Genomic DNA, 18,340 nt, shown 5'->3' with positions numbered 1-18,340 from the left:
TCTTAAATTAAGTCACATCTATTTGAGTTTTTTGTTGGGGAATTACAAGATTGATCAGTTCAGTTAGTTTCTTATCTTTGTTCATGCTTCTGAGCTTCCTCTCCGTCGCCTCGATGGGCTGCATCAGTTTATTTGCCTCACTTCAGTAAGAACATAGTTGATTGCCACCTGCATAGACAGTGATATCTTCCAAACACCAAATTAGACAGAAATCAAAATAGATATTCATTGACTTTTTTACATATACATTGACCTAGTTGAGGCTGTTGGTTGAAAGTGTCAGGTGCTGAAATATTAATGAGCATCGCTCCCAGTTTCTGCCTGCTCCTCACAGCCAACTGGCAACATGGCATCAAGCTGAAGAGAGGAGGACAGCTTTTTTCTTTCCTTGATTGACTCATCGATTGAAGATATTTTTAAAGGGAATCCCTGGGAGTGTGTGCTCCTGGTACAAAGCAACCCCATCCCGTGTCAGGGGACGGAGAGGGCTGCAAGTCGGCTTTAATTGGGCAGAGACTTCAGAGTCTTCTTAACCCACACCGGGCAGTGCCATGGCCTGTCATGGCCCTCACACCAACACCGGCAACGCACAAGCTTCTAAACACGCACACACAAACATATTCATGCTAATTTGAGTAAACATACATGAACACACTAAACTATGCCAGCTGTTATCAATACGACCACCCTGGACTTGGATTAAAGAAAATGATTAGTCTTAAGAATTAATGCTGTAGCAAAATCGCCATGTTCCACTTTCTTGCATAGTTTCTTTCCTCTGCTACTTGCAGGGAGAGCAAACAGTCTTGTGGTCAACTACTAACATTTTTTCCTTTTTAGAGAAGTCCTGCAATAGAGAGGACCTGATTCAGGGATTAAAAAAAAGAGAAAGATGACATGAAACTTATGCTAACCTTGTCAGCTCTGCAGTTGTTGAGGCCCACTGAAGTGAGGGCAGACAGCTTTGCCTCCATGCCCTGCTGGTGATGTTGCAGCTGTTCCCTCTGGATCTGCTCCCTCATTTTCCGAGCTTCCTGGATGGCCTTCATCACTGTGTCCTGGTCCCCGAACAACGCGGTAGAGTTTAGGCTGGACAGAATATCTGCATGCACACACAGCAGAGTGAAATTAGCACGTCGTGCCGAAAAAGAAAAAAGAAAAACAACCAAAATGCAGCCTTACAAACGTTTTCTACTCTGGTCTCTCTGGATGTGAGTGTATAGCGTAGGTGTATGTTTGAACAGAGTAAATCTGTGTTTGTCAAGTGGAAACACTTTGACGTCTTACCCAGAGAAGATCCCCGGCCCAGACCTCCAAGTGGGCTGGGGGTACCCCCCTTGCTCATGAGGCTGTTAGGGCTGCTTTTACTGCCGGGGAACAGATTTTGTGTCGGGGACGTAGGAGACTTGACCAGTTCTGTCGTCTTTGGCCGAGCAGACAGGTTGAGGGGCTGTGTTCCCTCCTCCTACAGCAGAAGAGATAGGAGTATGAAAGAAGACAGATGTTAATGGGTGCCCCCACCTCCTCCTTTTGGAGGAGCTCCGGGTTTCCAGACAGCACAGCTCTCCTCTGTTTCTGGTTAATTACAGAATCCCTATTGTGACCTACACCTCCTCCCTGATTCCTCCCTCATTTTGCTTTTTCCCCTCTCCTCTCTTCTCGTCTTCTCCTCTCCTACCATCCCCTCTCATCCATCCTTTCTTAGGAGCTGCGCCACTGTGAGCTTCCTCACAGTTGCCCAGCGCCTTTGTTCACACTAATTAAAGCAGATTCTGTCTCTCTGTACATCTTCATCTGTTCTCCCTCTCCTCCTCCCTGCTCTCTGTGTCTGCACTCTGGTTCGAAGAATAAATAATGACCAGATAACAGCGGTGCCAATGATCAAAGACAGCTGTTCCATTCATCAGATGTCGACTTACATTATCTACTTCATTAACTTGTTTTCTAATTTCATTCCTCATTTGTGCATACTTGGTTTTATCGTAAGCTTTGATATGCCTATTCCTAAAAAATATGATCTGCAGTGTGGTTTTGAGATGAGGTCAGGGAGCACAGATTTTCTTGGTGCTGTATTTTTGTGCTGGTTGTGGCCTTGAAGACCAGTTACTGATATAAGATGACAAATGCATTTTATACTTTACTATTCCCAGCAGGACATTTGAGAACAAAAATGCTTTATCTACGGGTACCGGAGGAGGCAAGGTATTTAATAATGATGTATTAAAGTACTCATACTTATTATGCTCTATGTGTAATTTGAATAAAAATATTATTTACACAGTTAAATATTTGATTATCACAAATATAAAACATCTCAAGATGACTAACAAACTTCTCTGTAAGCTAAAACTGGGCAAAAAACCTGAAACAATGTGTATATTAGATTCTCTTAAATACAATCAAATGCTGAATGATTGTAAATGGGAATAATTCAAAGATGCCACAAGAAAAATGTCACATCGCTCAGGATAAGTCGCATGGGTGTACACATCAGTTTTTAAAATCAGATTAGGGCTCATGCTGTCATTAACAGTATTTTTCAAAGCCCAAGTGTCTCCTTGTCCAAACATATGGCTCTACCATAGACTGCCCCAAGGCCTTGTTATTGCTGTGCCAATAACAGTTTGTCATGCAGTGAAGCTGAAAACAGACAAACAAAACTGAAGGCAATCTGATTCCACCGGACTGTGGATGGGGATGGGATGATGCCAGTATATGTTTGCCATCCATTTATTTATGAATAATTCATGTCATCTGAAGTCCTTAATTTTGGCATAATTGGTAATATTTGGACTAGAATTAGCCTTGTATTAACATTGCCCTATTTGACATCCATATACTTGAGCCAGATTGATGGATATTCCTGGAGGCAGAGGACCTGAATGGGTGTGTGTTTTTGGCTGTGTGTGAGCGCAAGCACACGAACAAAAAGCTGGAGTGCTTTCCTACTATTTGAAGGCATGATTTATGGTTTTTCTCCATTGTGATATTATTAAACTAAACTACTTCAAATGGGCGTATGTTTCTGATTATGGCCTTAATGAGCGGGAATGATGTATGCGGCCTTTCCTTTGCATGGAGGTCTGGTGGAGCCGTGCCATACAGCAGCAGAAAGCACATCCTAGTTTGTTTACAAGGGAAAAAAATTGTCAGTCCTACTCAGTAGTTGTATAGCACTGTGGTAAGAGATTTATTCCATTTTAGTTACAAAAAAAGAAAAGCCTTTTCATTGTGAAAAAGAAAGAAAAAAAAAACACGTGTTCCACAAATTACTGGCTTGAAGCTGCCATAGCTATAGCAACCATTTCCACAGAGTCCTGGTTAAGAGAGAGAGGGCCTTGTTAAAGCCCCAGAGATTGATGGTCTGTTAGAGGTTGGGCTCACCAATGGCCGGGTGTAATACTGAAGTACTGAACATTGTAGATGCTAGTTTACTCAGACAACACCAAATAGGCTAGGCTAGGTCAAGTACCACTCAAGGCCTGGGTTGGTGGGTGGGCTGGTTGAAGTAGTCGAGGGTTGTACCTTGACTTGAGTGATGGGGCTGGAGGAACTCTTGTCATTCTTCAGAGATGATGGAGAAATGGGCCCACTAGCCGTGAGTGGCTGGGGGAGTGGAGGCATCTTGGCTCCGGGAGAGACCTGCATGCTGGCAAGCTGGGCAGCATACAGTTGCTGTAGAGAGGTGGAGAAACCCGCAAGGCGTTAACATCCAAATCCAGCAAACATTCAAAGTTTTATATTCTGTCTTTTCCTCTCCCTAGAACTCTCTCTGCTTCTCTGTCTGCCTTCATCTCCCCTCTCTCTTTTACGTCTTTCCTCTCTTTCCATGAGGCTGGCAGAGAACCTCCATCAAAGGTCTTAACTGTATTTCAAAGGCTGAACCCAGAGAGAGACAGCAGTCTTAAAAACCACACAGAGATGGCTTTCATTCAAATACTTGGAGCCCCTATTTTCCACTCATCACAGAGAAAAGTTTGCCGACTGGATGCAAGTGTGTTAGCAAAGATCTCTCGTTTCTCTAGTTCTACACAACTTCCAATTGAAGTTTCTGGTCTGTGTTTTGTCTGTACACAGCAATGTGAGACGGTCCCGTTCCACAACCAACCGCAGTTGGATTGCCATCACAGAAAATGTTAAAAACACACATTATAAAAGATTAGAAATCTTTACAGAGAACACTGATGCAATCACTTTATATTTCTTGGTGTTCATTCAGTAAGGTTTTCAGCTGCTGGTGACATTATTACCCAAGAGCATGGTGCAAATGGCAAAACATTGCCTCAGATAGAGTTGAACTTTGAAGGCTCAATTTAAGAGGTTGATAATGTGGCAAATATTTGAACTGGTGGTTAAATATACTGATATTAGGGATTGGATGCATAAAAAGGCAGCGTGAGCCAAATGCATCACATTTTGGAGGGTGATTTATAAGTTATGGCTCGGTATCTTAAAATCAACTTGTCTATTTTTATCTCTTGATTTGATATCAAAATTTATAATATTTAACTCAGATTTTATTATCATAAAACCTGAGTTAAATAATAACTGTAAATCAAATGATCATTTTCGTGCCTTTTCTGTGTGTCTGTAGATCCAGCGCTCCCACACTGTTGAGGCTTCTTTCAGTCGGAGGTGTGTTTTGATTGGCCACCAGGTAAGTGATGAAATTGGGTTTTGTCTCCTGCTGCAAATGGCAGGGGTCTGTAAAATAGAGCTACTGTCTGAGAAAATGTGTTACTCCACGTAGCCTTAGCTCTCACTTCATCAGACAGATAGCAGCCCTTAACTCCCCTGCTGCCTTGCTATCCTCAGACTAGCTAAACCTTATGGTTTGTTGTGTTATGCAGTCAGACGGTGCTGTCAGAGAGAATCTAATTTCGCTTCCACTGGCCAATCAACAAACCTTGTCTCATTTCCTGGTTTGCTTGGCCGAACACAGAACACATTTGTCTGGATGAGAACAGGCAACCCGGCCCTGTTGTCCTCACCTTTGGCAGTTTAAATGAAGACTTAGACCAAATAAAGCACTTTACGTCCATGCACATATCTGCAGATATAAACACATATGTGCTCCTGTAAGAAACTTTATCGGTGCCACATAAGCGGCAGTACAAAAGGTCCATTCTTCCAGGGGACCTAGGGATAACAACAGCACATGGGCAGCGGAAATGACAGACTGATTATGTTCCCACAATGATAGCACTGCCTCCACCTCCCTCACAAACAGTCTTTTGTCTCGGAAAGGATCGGACACAGGAGTGGGCCTAACTCTATTTTCTTCTCATCTGAGCTAGACTTAGTTAATGTCACTGTTAAGGGCACTCTTTGTGTCGGCGTATGTGTATCTGTGTGAGGTGAGGTGAGGTGGATGGTGGGGTTAGCGACAGAGAGAGAAAGAAATAGTGGACAGAAAGAACATATTCTCAATTCACTGCCTATCACTCTAGGCTACAGGCAAGCCTAAGTCGAAGAGTCTGTTGGACAGATGTTTGCTAACAGGCCTGTTGATGGGCATGCCCCTGACCTTGTGTGGGAAGAACTTTATTGTCCCGGAAAAAGAACATAATTAGACTTTGCCTCAAATTGCACACAGTCAGGATGCTAGTACTGATTAGCAGGTCAATGCCACAGGGTGAGAAGCAACGGCTACTCTTAAGCCCGTGCAGGAACACTCCATGAACCAAAGAACAATAAATACAATCAAGGGGAAAGTTAAATCTGTTAAGTCTTCAGTGTACAAGAAGAAACTGGAAAAATGTCAGTGTTCAGTGAGTATTTTTCAGTATTAAGTCTGGTAGGGTTTATAGACGTTTTTGGCTTTGTATTTCAATTGGAGACAACAATCACTCCGGTGTCAGAAAGTTGACGTATCCTGCCAAAGCTGGTCTCCCTGAGCTGAACACATCTGCCTGTTTCCCTCAGTTGACGCTCTCACATCTAATAACCCCTTCTTCATAACTGCTTGCCAGGTGGCGTAGAGAGAGGTTCATGGTAATGAGGGTCAAGCTGAAAGTCAGTGTTCCAACACTGGAGTACAGAAGGAGCAGTCAAACCTTTTAAAAATATCAGGACCCTCAATATTCTTAACACTTCTTATTTCCATGAAAAACAAGCAGCACGCTGAGCTACAGCTTGCAAATGTAAACATCAAAATGAACATGTTAGCTAATGGGATTACAATCAGGGGTTTTTAGGAACTGGCAAGAGATAAATATTTTATTTTATGTTCTCTATGAGCAGGAGAAAAACATGCCAGTCCCATTAATTTAAGTGTACAAGTATAGCAATCACAATACAAAATAATATAAAGAGTGAAACAAAAACAGGACATATAAATCAAAAGGCAAACACATAACCTAATATCCTTCGTCTGACCTCATCATTCCCCGTTTCCCAGTAGAGCAGAGCAGATCTCAGCAAGCATAGATTCAAAGTGAGCACAACACGCCCTAGGTCAGCTTGTTAGCCTCTGGTAATTAAAAACGAGCCCTCTGGAGGCAGCAGAGGTTAAACGGGGAGGTTCACTTTTCTGCCTGTGACATTAAACTGAGATTACACACTCTGCTGATGATGTTAGACATCTCAAAAGTATGATATGCAATCAGGGCGGGCAGCCCTGTATTTGTTTAGTGAAATAACAAAGCTGATAGCTCAGTACACAATATAATCAATTATGGAGTGAATGTTTTTCCTGCTGGAAACACAGGAGTGTAAACCTTGTCTTTTAACGAGAAATTGATGAAAAACAAATGTGCGTCTTTCTTTTTTCTTTTTTTAAAGAAAGACATGAGTTGTAGCATGGCAATATGTGGTGGAAAATATAGTGCCAGATATTTGTCAGATTTTTTGCTGCCAGCAATGACGGTGCATTGCACATTTCCAACTGTGGCCTTTGAATATATTAAATAGGGAAACTGCTTTTAAACCATTGCAATTTTATATACCAACATCTTCTTTTACATTGTCTAAACACTGCCTAATAGCCACGCTCTCTTAAACACACTCTCATCTCTTTGTGTGCGAGTGTGTCTCTATGTCAATGTCTCATTCACCTCTGTCTGGCCTGGGCACTGAGCACTGGACTGGATATGAGGGCATTAACTGCGCTTCAGTGCACCACACCATTTAAAAGGCAGCACAGCGCCAGCCCAGTTTGCCACAAGGCTTGTACAGGCTCATTGCCCAGGGCGACCATGCAGCCTGACCCAGGCTAAGCCCAGATGTCAAGAGTGGAGGAAGGCGTCCTGGTGCACTGTGCCGATGCTTTCCAGTATGGCTCAACATCTGTCTCATCTGCTGGCACCCAACCTGCTCTGCTCTCACCCCTCCTTCCCTCCCACTGCCTTTCTCGGATTCTCTATCACACAACTACTGAGTAGACAGTCCAGTCCTTCTCTCAGTTTCTAACTTGTATATATGCACACAATCGCAGACTGTCTTGTGTAGGCGTGAGTGTGGATACTCCAGGCCCAGGGGCCCCAGAGCCAACCCTCCCATTCACTGCTGCTCACTGCATTATCAACTCTATCTGTCCATCTGTCCCTCTGTTCACCACTGCCTCTATCCAGCTGCTCACCTAGCCTTCCTATTAGCCAGCCTTCCACACACACTCCAGCATTGCTGCACTGCTCTGGGTTACCTTCAAAGACCAAGCTCCTTTGCTCATAAACACAAAAACAGCTGCTCACTACAGTATGTCTGTTCTCTACCCCCCTCTCCTCCTCTCTGCCTCTCTTTCAAAGTCAAAAGTGCTTCACTTGTTAATGATAGAAGCCATTTCTTCACATCTGTACTACACAGGCATTTACATCCAAACAAAAGATAATGCGGGGTTTGCTGCTCTCCCACTTTCTTCCTGTTTGTACCTGATTGTGTAACACTCTTTCTTATCGCACCAGTCGTCTAAGCCTGTGAGTACTCCTTTAGATGTGTCTGTCGGCTCGAGATCTGGTCCGGGTTGTTGCTAAGCATATGGGCTTCTTTTCATCTTTACAGTGGGAGCATGAGCTGAGGCTGGGCCCAGGTTTATCGTGGCCCTCGAGAGATGCCGTAGCAAATGCGGCAAAAGTCTTATTTCTAGCAGCTCCACTTCCAGTAATGTAAAGCATGAGGATATCATGCGCCAGGACAATTCATAGGGAAAAATAGCCAAGAGAAACACAAAAAATAGCATGGGGTAATTGAAAGAGAAATACTTAAACTAAGACACTTCGTGGTGGTTTAAGAGGTTGATGGAAATTGCAAACAAGAGAGAAAGAATGAGACAGCAGGAGAGAGAAAATGGACCTTTGACTGAGTAAACGCAGAGGGTTTCTTTTTTATTTTGTCCAGCGGTGACACTACATACAGAGAACCCAGATGTTTTGTCTTCTACAGTAATGCTTTCTGTAAAACGGCTTGAACTCCAAAGTCTGTTTCCAGTGGTAAAAAACAGGGCTTTCTCGAAGGTTTTTCAACTGTTCAGCGGTTCATGAAGACGGGCGATATGCATTAGGGTCACATTTTCCTTAAGTAAATAGTTTTTTTCAGTTGGCAAGGAATAGTGTACAAACAGCAAATTAAATGCTATCCCAAATAGAAAATTCTTTTGTGGAATTAGGGAAATTCTCTTCTTGTATCTTCACTCAATTGAATATAGTAGGTGTCCGGAGAGATTGGGTTACAATCTCAGCACAATTTCCTCTGTTAGGTGAGACATGTCAGTTGTAATCAGTGAAGGACAGGCAGGGATGGAGCCATTGTTTCCTGCTGGTCCTGGGCTCATCCCGCCTCTGTGTGGGCACTAATGAAGAGGGGCATGTCGCGCTGGGATAGTTTACCCGTCTCCTCTCCTGTGAGTTGCGGACCAGAGCCAATCTGTCAGGAAAACATTGAGTGAAATTGCCCTGTGGTACAGCAATGCCTGGTGACAGCCACTTGCAGACTGCCAGCCACCAGAGTGATGCTACCACCCTGTATTGACAAGCAAATTACAGTCTCCCAACACTCAAACGCATCCTGCAAGATTCATTTACATCCATCAGCTCGGAGCCTTTGTTACCTTGTTGGGTTTTCTTCTCTTGGCGAGAAAGGGCGGGGAATGGGGGAGGATCCCAGACTGTTATGACAGAGAAGATTGTGAAGAGGCTTCGTGGCCAACATTAAGACTGACGGAGCGGCTAGCCTCTTTGGCTGGATGGCTGATCACATTACCTCTGCAGCATTGTGGGAATTAATTCTACCAATAAGATAATTTTTTAAGGTTCATATATTGCACAGTCGAAATCGAGTAAATTGGTGAAAATTATACCTTGCCATGCAGCTGACAGGAAGAGATATTTTAATTGAGGGGGGCAGCCTATTCAGCCATATGTGTGTGGGATGTTGTATCTGCATGTGTTCATGTGACCGCGTGCACAAGGAAGATAAACAATAGGTTTGGGGGTGGGAACTAGAACATTTCAGGACAGTTTAATGGAGTTAATGGAGAATTGCGCTGGATGATTTATAATGCAGAAACTTTCAAAAATATCAAGTGGCGCTGGTATTAAGATGGCGTTCATTTCAAGAGAAAGTGCGTTTCCTTTCTACACATTGGTCCCTTCTGTCACAAACAGGCATTTATTTAAGGACACTTTTCAGTAGTTTAATTTCGATGAAGGAAGGTGCTGGTGGTATTATTGGTTTGAAAAGAGAGGAAACAACTCCAACTTAATTCCATGACTGGGTTGAGATGATGGTTTTAATCATACCAGGCTCCCAGCGCTTTGTAGAGGAAGTGGTGGCAGTCACATGGTTTGTTGATCCCAGCTATGCAGAAAAGGGCATGTTTGATTTGCCTTACTGTTTTAAGGGGAATCTCTATGCAGGGTAAATAGCAGCCAGCAGGCGGAATATGTGACAGGCTGACAGACTTCAATTAATGGAAAATGCACCTCTTTTTGTTTACTGTGTTCTGTAAAGGTCAGCCAAGTCATGGTCTTGGAGGCACTGTTTTTGCCCATTCCCAGGGTTAGATACATAGTCAGAATTAATGACTCTAGACCCGTCTCCCGTTCTTACCCCAACCTTCAGATATACGACTGTTTCATCTGACCTCATACACCCCTATAAATAGACTGAGTATGCCTGTCTGAACTGACACTCCTTTCCAATAAACTTCACTATGACACACAAAGCCACGCATATGTACTCCAGAAAGATATTCAGAAAAGCAGCCTCCATCTTTTACACTCACAGACACGCATCTTCAAACATGAACAGACTCATTTAACACCTTACATGCTTCTGATAGCTCTTCTCCTGGATGCATAATGACGCACGTCTCTTCAGAGCCAGCTGCGTGCATTGTTCGAACTTGCCAAGGCTCGTTAACACTGACAGTGGTAGCTTCTGAAGGACAAATGTCACATATATCAGTGTGCAAAGAGTCTCCCCTTAGTCTTGAGCTTAGCTTTTCACTCGTGGTTTACTTCTTTCTGCTGTTTAGCATCACATTCTGTAGCTGTAAAATAACTTACTGGTGTTGTTGATAAAGCAGCAGTGGCCACTTAACCATATGCTGGATAGGATACTTTTATATTCTTTGTTTGCTGCTTTTGTTTCCAAAGAACTACAACTAAGATTTCCAGACAGAAATTCTACAATTACTCAGAACTACAAAGAAAAATCATAATTAGAGAAGCAACAATCAGCAATGTTCAGATTTCCATTGGTTTTGTTTTTTTTAATGGAAATAAAAATCAGTGAAAAGTTAGGGGGGGAAGTAATTATTTAAAATTTCTCATTAGCTATTTATATTTATTACTATTTATAATAGCAATAAGTTGAATAATAGAACACAGATAATTATCTACATTAAACATTATGGCCTCAGGTTAAGCCCTGACCTAGGTTTAGCTCTTAAACGCTGAGTGAGAGAAGTCCTGGAGCAGCCCGTAGGGCTCACAGCCTCTCTCAACATTTCTCGTTGCTCAAATCCTCTTCTCACACATTTTTTTTATTAGACTAATTTTAATAATTTTCTTAGCTGTTTTCTACAAAGAGATAAACTGTAAATAGCACAGTTGTTTTCTAGATGAAAGCATTAGGAAAGAGATTATTTTTGCAGTCTGTTGTCTTCCGATAAATTCACTGGTGGGTGATTAATGCAACCAAAGTGATTTTCATTCTCTCTAATAACTATTATCTTCCTAACTCTCTGGCTGAGCTGGTGGGGATGAAACCTCTATCATATGGGATGAATTACATATGTAAGGTGATAAGCGTGCGTGAGCTTGGGGCCTCCAGGATTATTTAGTGTGCGCCTCATTACTTAGTGTACAGCTGCTTAGCCATCCTTTCTGCCCTGAGCTTGGCGAGCGTCGCTAACATTCTTTGTCATAGTACTGTACATACCTGAAGCTGGAGGGGGCTGAGTCCTGACGCTGCTGCAGCTGCCACTGAGGATGGAATGAACTGCACCGGGTAGTTATCACCTGTCAGAGACAGAAAGAGAGAGACAACAATGCATACAGGTTCAGACAATGAGCCGGCCCACAGCGACCAGGCAAGTGCCAACACGGATTCTGGGCCCTCCACTACTTTTGCCACAGAAATGTGGCGAACAGCAACGAACGCTCGGCTTCAAGCCCAAACATCTGCATTAACAAAAAGCCTACGGGGGTTTGACAAGAGCAGAATTACTTAAGAAAGTTCCACACCATTCCCTTCTTACTCCACCTGTGCACTACAAATCCCCTGACAACAGTAAATAAGACACTGTTAAACAAGGTGGGGATTCTTTAAAGGTGTGCTTGAGTGTGCGTGTGTTTGTGTTCTGATTAGATGCTAAATATCTCCCTTGGTATTCAGTTAGTGCTTTTGTAAAAGACTAGCATGTTCTCTCAGGCAATTCATACAGCTGTAGACTTGTCTGGTTATTGTTCAGTGCCACATTGTTTGTTTCTGAGTGATAGCTTTGGCAACAGAGTGAAAGCACTTGTATGCAAACTGGTTAGAACAAGTGTGCTGTCACAATAACACTGGTTAAAAAACCCACATTCTTATCTCATATGCCACTGTGATCAAGCAAGGAGGAAATAATCTCCAAATAGCAGCAGTATTCATTACTGTTGGCCCACCATCAGCACATTTGTTACACAGGGATATAAAAATGGCTGCAGCGTGAGTGATATCCATAGAGTTGCAGAAGCCTTTACACGGTCAACCTTGTGTGTTGAGACGGAGAGAACATCCCCAGTGAGACTGGGCAGCACAGCATTCATAGACGGGAGGTAGATTTGAGGCATGAATCTGAAGGAGGGGTGATGGCGTGCACTGCGAGAGCGGGGAGGGGTAGTTGGCCTTCGCTCAGACCCCACTTCTGGCTGTCACTTCTCTTCACAAACATATGGAGCCATTAAGCCACAGACAAGGCAAATGTATACACCTTCCCTTTCACTTTGCCCTCGTCCGCCCGCCTCACTTTGCAATCTTGTACAGCACAGCACAATGTGATACAGGCCATGGAAATCCAATCCCCATTTAGTAGCAAATAAAATCACACAGCAGAAGTGGTTTCAAATAGTGCTAAGTTGGATGTAAGGGGGGGTGGGCTGTGGTTATTTCTACACACCTCCTTTTTTTGGTCTTGCTTTTCTCCCTGTCTCATTTGCTGTCTGTGACGTAGGGTTTGGGGGATAATAAATGGCTGAATGTCTTTAGATGTCATGTGAAACCTGGGGAGGGTCATGTGCTGCACGACGACTGCTGGGGGATCTTGAGACTCCAAAGTCTGGGACTTGGGTCATCAAAGTCTGTGTCTAGGCACCAGACTCCAACAGAATGTAAACTCCTGCAGGTTAGCACCCCTCGTAACGAAAAGGAAAAGCATTTAAAATGTTTTACTTCCTTTGTAAAAAAAAAAAAAAAAGGTCCTTGTTGCTTTGCTGTTGAGAACCTGGATTCTAAACACTAAGAGGGGTTTGGGGGGGTCGTATTGATGACGCCATAGTCACAACAGGCTATATTTCCCCCCTCATGTGGTGCCAAGAAATAAGTCGTAGATCTCCTGAGGGTTGACAGATGTAGCTGAAACCTTTCTTAGGGTAGATCAAATTATGATGAATGAACTATGACTGCAACTGTCAAACCTGATCATCTTTTTTCACCAGCTTTTAAGTTTCCTTTAACTTGAAACAAATAAAGCACTTCGTTGTTTAGATTTGAGAGCATCGTAGGAGAGACACAAAGATCCCACGTTGCGTTGTCATTTATAGCATTGCTGAACTGAACAGTGACTAGCTGAGCTACATCTACAAGTGACTTTGTTGCGATTTTTTGGAGCTGGTTTGTCATTTTGTCTGTGACACGCAAAAATATATGCCTTAAATATAAAAGGTAACTTATCTAATAGTATTTATCGTTGGATGTCTCACATGATGTTAACACTAACAGTACAGAAATGACACAGTACAGAAATCAGGCTTTTATGGGGGCAAAAATGACAGGGGATGCTTTTGTATTGCTGTTGTGCCAGTCCAGACAAAGTGCTCCAGGATGCTTCCAACTAAGTGCTTACAGATAGTGATTATGTATATTTTTATATGACTCAGGTCGTGATTAATGAAACTCACTTAGTCAACCAGCTTCACGTTCAATGTTGCATTTTTTAGGTTTCCGAGCAATGTGAACAATATGAAGGAGATCAAATGAACTGTTGTCGAGTAAAAAATGGAACATAGGCATCGCTTGAACCCTTTTCACAGGGGTATGTGCCCCATCATTAATCTGCTGTACCCCAGTAAAATCTCAGGTTTGAGTTTTACCAAGCTTCTGCAGTTGGCATTGGATTTACCTACACTGAAAGTAACAGGAAAAAAACAAGTTTTTTCTAATCCAAAATGTTGCAGCAGCAGTTTAACCCAAAATACAAGCTGAGGTGTGCATTTGCTGGAGCCTCCAAAGAATTTCAAGCAGTAATCCTTGGATCTGCACTTTGTATGAAACAAGAATCAAGATTACTGTATAATAGCACAACCTGACTGGAAGTTGAGTCACATTAACTTTGCCAAAATGTTAAAGACATTTTGAATGACTTGAAAAACAAACACTACAAAGACTGAATAGTTTAAATCTGGCAACTAATCAAACAAAATAAAATAAGATAGCATGAGAAAACTATCAAGTGTCAGCAGGATACCTATGAGGTCGACTGGCAGAGACTAAAGACTATGGGGTCATTCTCCAGCTCCATTAGAGGCACCTCAGACTGAATGCTGCCATGTCTGTGTAAACAGTGCAAACAGGCTAAGAAGTCCAACTTGTATCTATTTGTTTAAGCGATGACTTGGTGTCTCTATGACTGTGCCTGCCTACCATGCAACACCAGGCCATTGAGCACAGCCAGTGGATGGGGTGATGACTTACCACTACGGTGCCAAAATGAATCTGTTGCCATGAGAGCACCACAGGTTTGGGGGTCATAAGCAGTGGTCCCTGGGAGCTGTCTCATAATGATAACATCAGATTAGTGTGCCTTAGTCTTGGAAGTAAATGCTTCACCACTCACTTCATGGAGAAAGGACACAGAAGCATCCTGTACACTCTGCAGGTGGTGATGATAACATTGTGCTCTCTGGGTATATTGTGTATATTGTGTTGGACAGGGAAGAAATAATAAAGGCTTTGAAAATACCTCTCCTGACTACGAGAGTCATTTTCAGACCCCCTTTGCTATTTCTTCATGAGCTCATGAATTATGCAAGAACCGTGCACATGGTGACCCCTGAACATGATTCCATAATAGCTCCTGTTATTTGAACTAAAACATTTTCCGTGTCAAACCTATTGCAAAAAGCACACTGGTAAAAGACTCCCCCTCAGGCACTTTGTTTAAGCTGTCATGGCTCCATAGTTCAAAAATAGCTGACTTTCTTTTTCATCCTGTGGTTTTATAGTTAATTCATTAACTGCACTACCACACCTTTTAATGTTGTGTTGCAAACCTGCTGACTTCTTACTCTTCTCATTTTTCTGTTTTTAGTCCTCTTCAGACAAAGACTTTTCTTTTTCAAGCCGACTATCAGTAAGGTTTCATCAACATAAAAACACTTTTTTACCTTGGAGTGAAAATGGGAAAACCTTTTTCAGTGGACAAGATTCAGCTGAATTTTGTTAAATAAATGATGTGCGTAACAAAACAACCAAAATTTTTTTTATATATGTATATATAACCTTGCCCTGGGACTAAGTACATACTGTAACGTGGAAAACTTTACAATGTGTAAAATATGTTTCCATAATGCAAAGGAAGCAAGTGAGGCATGCCGTTACAGGCAGCGCAAACAGTAATTGTACAGAAAAACCTGTTCTTGCATCATGTACAGACTATCCAACTCCTAACTGTGTTTTAATGACTTAATCTGACTATAACAAGGTATAATTGTGTGAAACTGTAACAGGGGAGTTGCTTTTTTATTCTGATAGATTTGGTAAGCACTTCTTGCAGGGTTCGTCTCCCGTGTTCTTGGATCTCTAACAGTAGATACTTTAAAAACAAAAAACCTATTATAGCCAGTGCACTCCTGAAAGATACTTTCATGCCGATGACATGTTTACATTCCTCTGCTTTTCTACCCATATCTATTGTTCCACATGGACAAGAACATTCCCAGGCGTTGCTCTCAAATCTGTGTTCAGACACAGCAGAGCATGCAAGCAGCCAGAGTGTGAATGAAGCATTTAAGTCTGACAACTTCCAGACTGAAAATTATAGTTGTGGTTAAAAGCACAAGGGGGGTGAAGACAAAGCAAGCAAGGGAGAAAAGAAGGACAATATGACCAAAATGGCTTAAATCTGCAAGCATACCTGGCTTATAAGACATTCCTGGAGGGAAGAGAAAGCCTTGCTGGGCGGCAGCTGCTGCTGCTAGAGTGCGTTGGTCGTGTGGAAAAATGGGGATCATGAGCGGAGGCATGTGACCCTGGACCTGCTGAACAGATAGGGAGCAGAGATCAGAGAGAGGCCTAAGCACTGGCATAGTACACAGAAACACAGAGCCCACTCAGGGGGAGGCCAGATCACAGCTCTTGCTAACGCGTGCTGACAGGGGTCTCTGCGGCAATGACGGCCCTCGTGTGCTCACACAATACCTGGCTGAGCTACGCCTGCTCTTAATCCAAACCACAATTTCACCTCGGCACATCAAAGGCCCCGCATACACACATTGTTACAGCATAAGTTAGAGTAAGTGACATGTACTGTAGGACGGAAAGCAGAGAGGCGCAATAGTTTTGTATGGATTCTGTGGCAAGCACTGTATGTGTTGGAAGTAGTATTAAATCTATAAAATGATAACTCTGAATATCAAAGATGTACAGCGTGCTTGGTTTTAATAAAACCTAAGGTCAAAGAGAACCGTAGCACTCACTGATGAGTATGCCGTGTTTATTAAAGGCCTGTAGTAAACCAACTTTTTAGCTGTTACACCCTGCAAGAAGATTGTTTAACGTCTGATGCAGATGCAGTGCCAGAACCGATCAGCGTGTAGATGCATGACGACACAAAAACCTCAAGGGAAGCTTAACTTGTAACAGAATCCTGGATGATCATTTGTTCATATTAGAAAAAGCTAAAGACATCCAGGAATTTACTGTCACTGCTTTTAGGAGAGAAAATGGCAGGCCATTGAAAAGTGCTTGCTCTTTTTCATCTTAATGTCTTTCCCAGTCTGTGTTCAACTCACATATTAACCTTCACCATGCAGCCTGTTGCTGACTTGCCTACTGGGGATATCAGCACAAACTCCCCGCATTTGTGTGTCAAGGGTGGGTGAGTAGCTTATGTATCAAAAGTGCTGTGTGGGGGTTTGCACACATGCTGCAAGTCCAATTTTACTGTCAGTCTCTGCTTCCTGAAACTCCATGATAGGGAGCAGCCTGGCTACCATGGGCCTGTGAGGGTTAATCTAGGGCTGAGCCAAATCACCTCGGGGGAACCTGCCTGGAAATGGGTTAATAAAGGTCATCCCCCAAAATAAACACTTTACAGAATGTTTCTCCATTCATCCCTCCTTAAAATCAACTCGCAATAAAACGGGCCTGGGTGCAATTACTGCCGCTGCATTGGGGCATGAAATCAACCTGTCCCGTGTTCTGGCTGAGCTCTGCTATGATCTCCACTTTTCAGTCGGTGTTGCTCCCCCTGTAGACCCTCTACAGGAGCAGTTGCACCCAGGTTCTCTCGGAGCTAGCAGGCTAAACCTACTTTAAACAACTTTATTGATCTGTCCAGAGGTGCAAAGCTAGACTGAAAACTAAATAAATAGAAGAATTTTATGCCTACTGAGCGTTTATGGAAGTGCAAGTGCAGAAAGTGCATTATAAAAGAATAGAAAAGTAATTTTGTAAAATGTGCTGTTGCTGAAGAAAAAATAAATGGCCAAGGAGACTGCGACAAATGTCCTTAAATAAAACATTGCTTTATGGGGATTTGTTTTCCAAGTTTCCAGGCTGAGCGAGTGAAAGATGGAGCTTGGCCTTGCATGTATGGAACATATGGAAAAACACAATAATTAATGTCACAACATGAGGTGGGGCCAGTGACAGGCAGGGGCACACAGCTTTTCTCTGCCTGTGTATTTGGACTGTTAAAACAGATGGAGTCTGTTGCTGAATGTGCAGCAGTCACAGGGCAGAAAAGGGCTCCCTCAAGTCCCTTTAAGTGCGCTGCATGGTAGTTCATATTTCAGGAGTTTGCTAACATGCATCAGTTGTTTAAAGGTGCTTTAAATCAGCACTTCATTTTTTTAACTTCATATTTTAAATTTAAAGTGTTTTTTCTGAGTACATTAAATAATACCGCAAAATTGTTTAAGGGACGTATACAGGCCATCCACACTTTATACACACACTATAATGAGAGACATCAGCACAAGCATGTCTGATACACGTATGCATTTCTCCAGCAAACGCAAATGATAAACTCTAAATGATATAATTTCATCTGGGATATAAGCTTTTATTACTATTATTACTCTAAAATATGGGGCAAATATACAAGGTTCATTGAGGCAAGACAAATCCGAACTGCGCGTTGAAGGGGAAATAAATGCAATGAAGTTGAATGGTTGTGATTTTCGGTAATGAGCTCGATGCATTAAAGTTTAATTTACAGCGGCTAATGTCAGAGAAAGGCAAATCAAATTCTGAGCGGCTTCAAGGTGGCAACAAATAGAGGAGGTTAGCTGAGCTGTCAATTAACAGCTGGCACAGTGGCTTAGCAGATTATAATATTTTCATGAGTCCCTTATTTTTAGAATCGACTGTTTAAAGCAGCGTGGCAGAAAAATAAAGTATACTTTAAGGAAATCGACAT

The 18,340-nt window shown here is 42.5% G+C and overlaps 1 protein-coding gene across 3 annotated transcripts in view; it reads right to left on the bottom strand.

Moving 5' to 3' along the window:
- sox6 (SRY-box transcription factor 6) overlaps nt 1-18,340 on the bottom strand; it is a 124,066-nt gene that overhangs the window by 17,605 nt on the left and 88,121 nt on the right. For 2 of the 3 annotated variants that reach the window (XM_063494612.1, XM_063494528.1), the window contains exons 9-13: nt 15,833-15,956; nt 11,380-11,459; nt 3,526-3,675; nt 1,288-1,465; nt 915-1,102 (exon numbers count right to left, since the gene is read on the bottom strand). In XM_063494612.1, the coding sequence (XP_063350682.1) occupies nt 915-1,102; nt 1,288-1,465; nt 3,526-3,675; nt 11,380-11,459; nt 15,833-15,956 (720 nt within the window). The remainder of the gene's footprint in view (nt 1-914; nt 1,103-1,287; nt 1,466-3,525; nt 3,676-11,379; nt 11,460-15,832; nt 15,957-18,340) is intronic. The other variant, XM_063494687.1, reaches the window with a different exon arrangement.

This window comes from Pelmatolapia mariae, linkage group LG1 (genome assembly GCF_036321145.2).
Source record: "Pelmatolapia mariae isolate MD_Pm_ZW linkage group LG1, Pm_UMD_F_2, whole genome shotgun sequence".
Taxonomy (NCBI): Eukaryota; Metazoa; Chordata; class Actinopteri; order Cichliformes; family Cichlidae; genus Pelmatolapia; species Pelmatolapia mariae.
The sequence above is the reverse complement of the archived record's forward strand: the minus strand, read 5'-3'. Positions and strand labels throughout refer to the sequence as shown.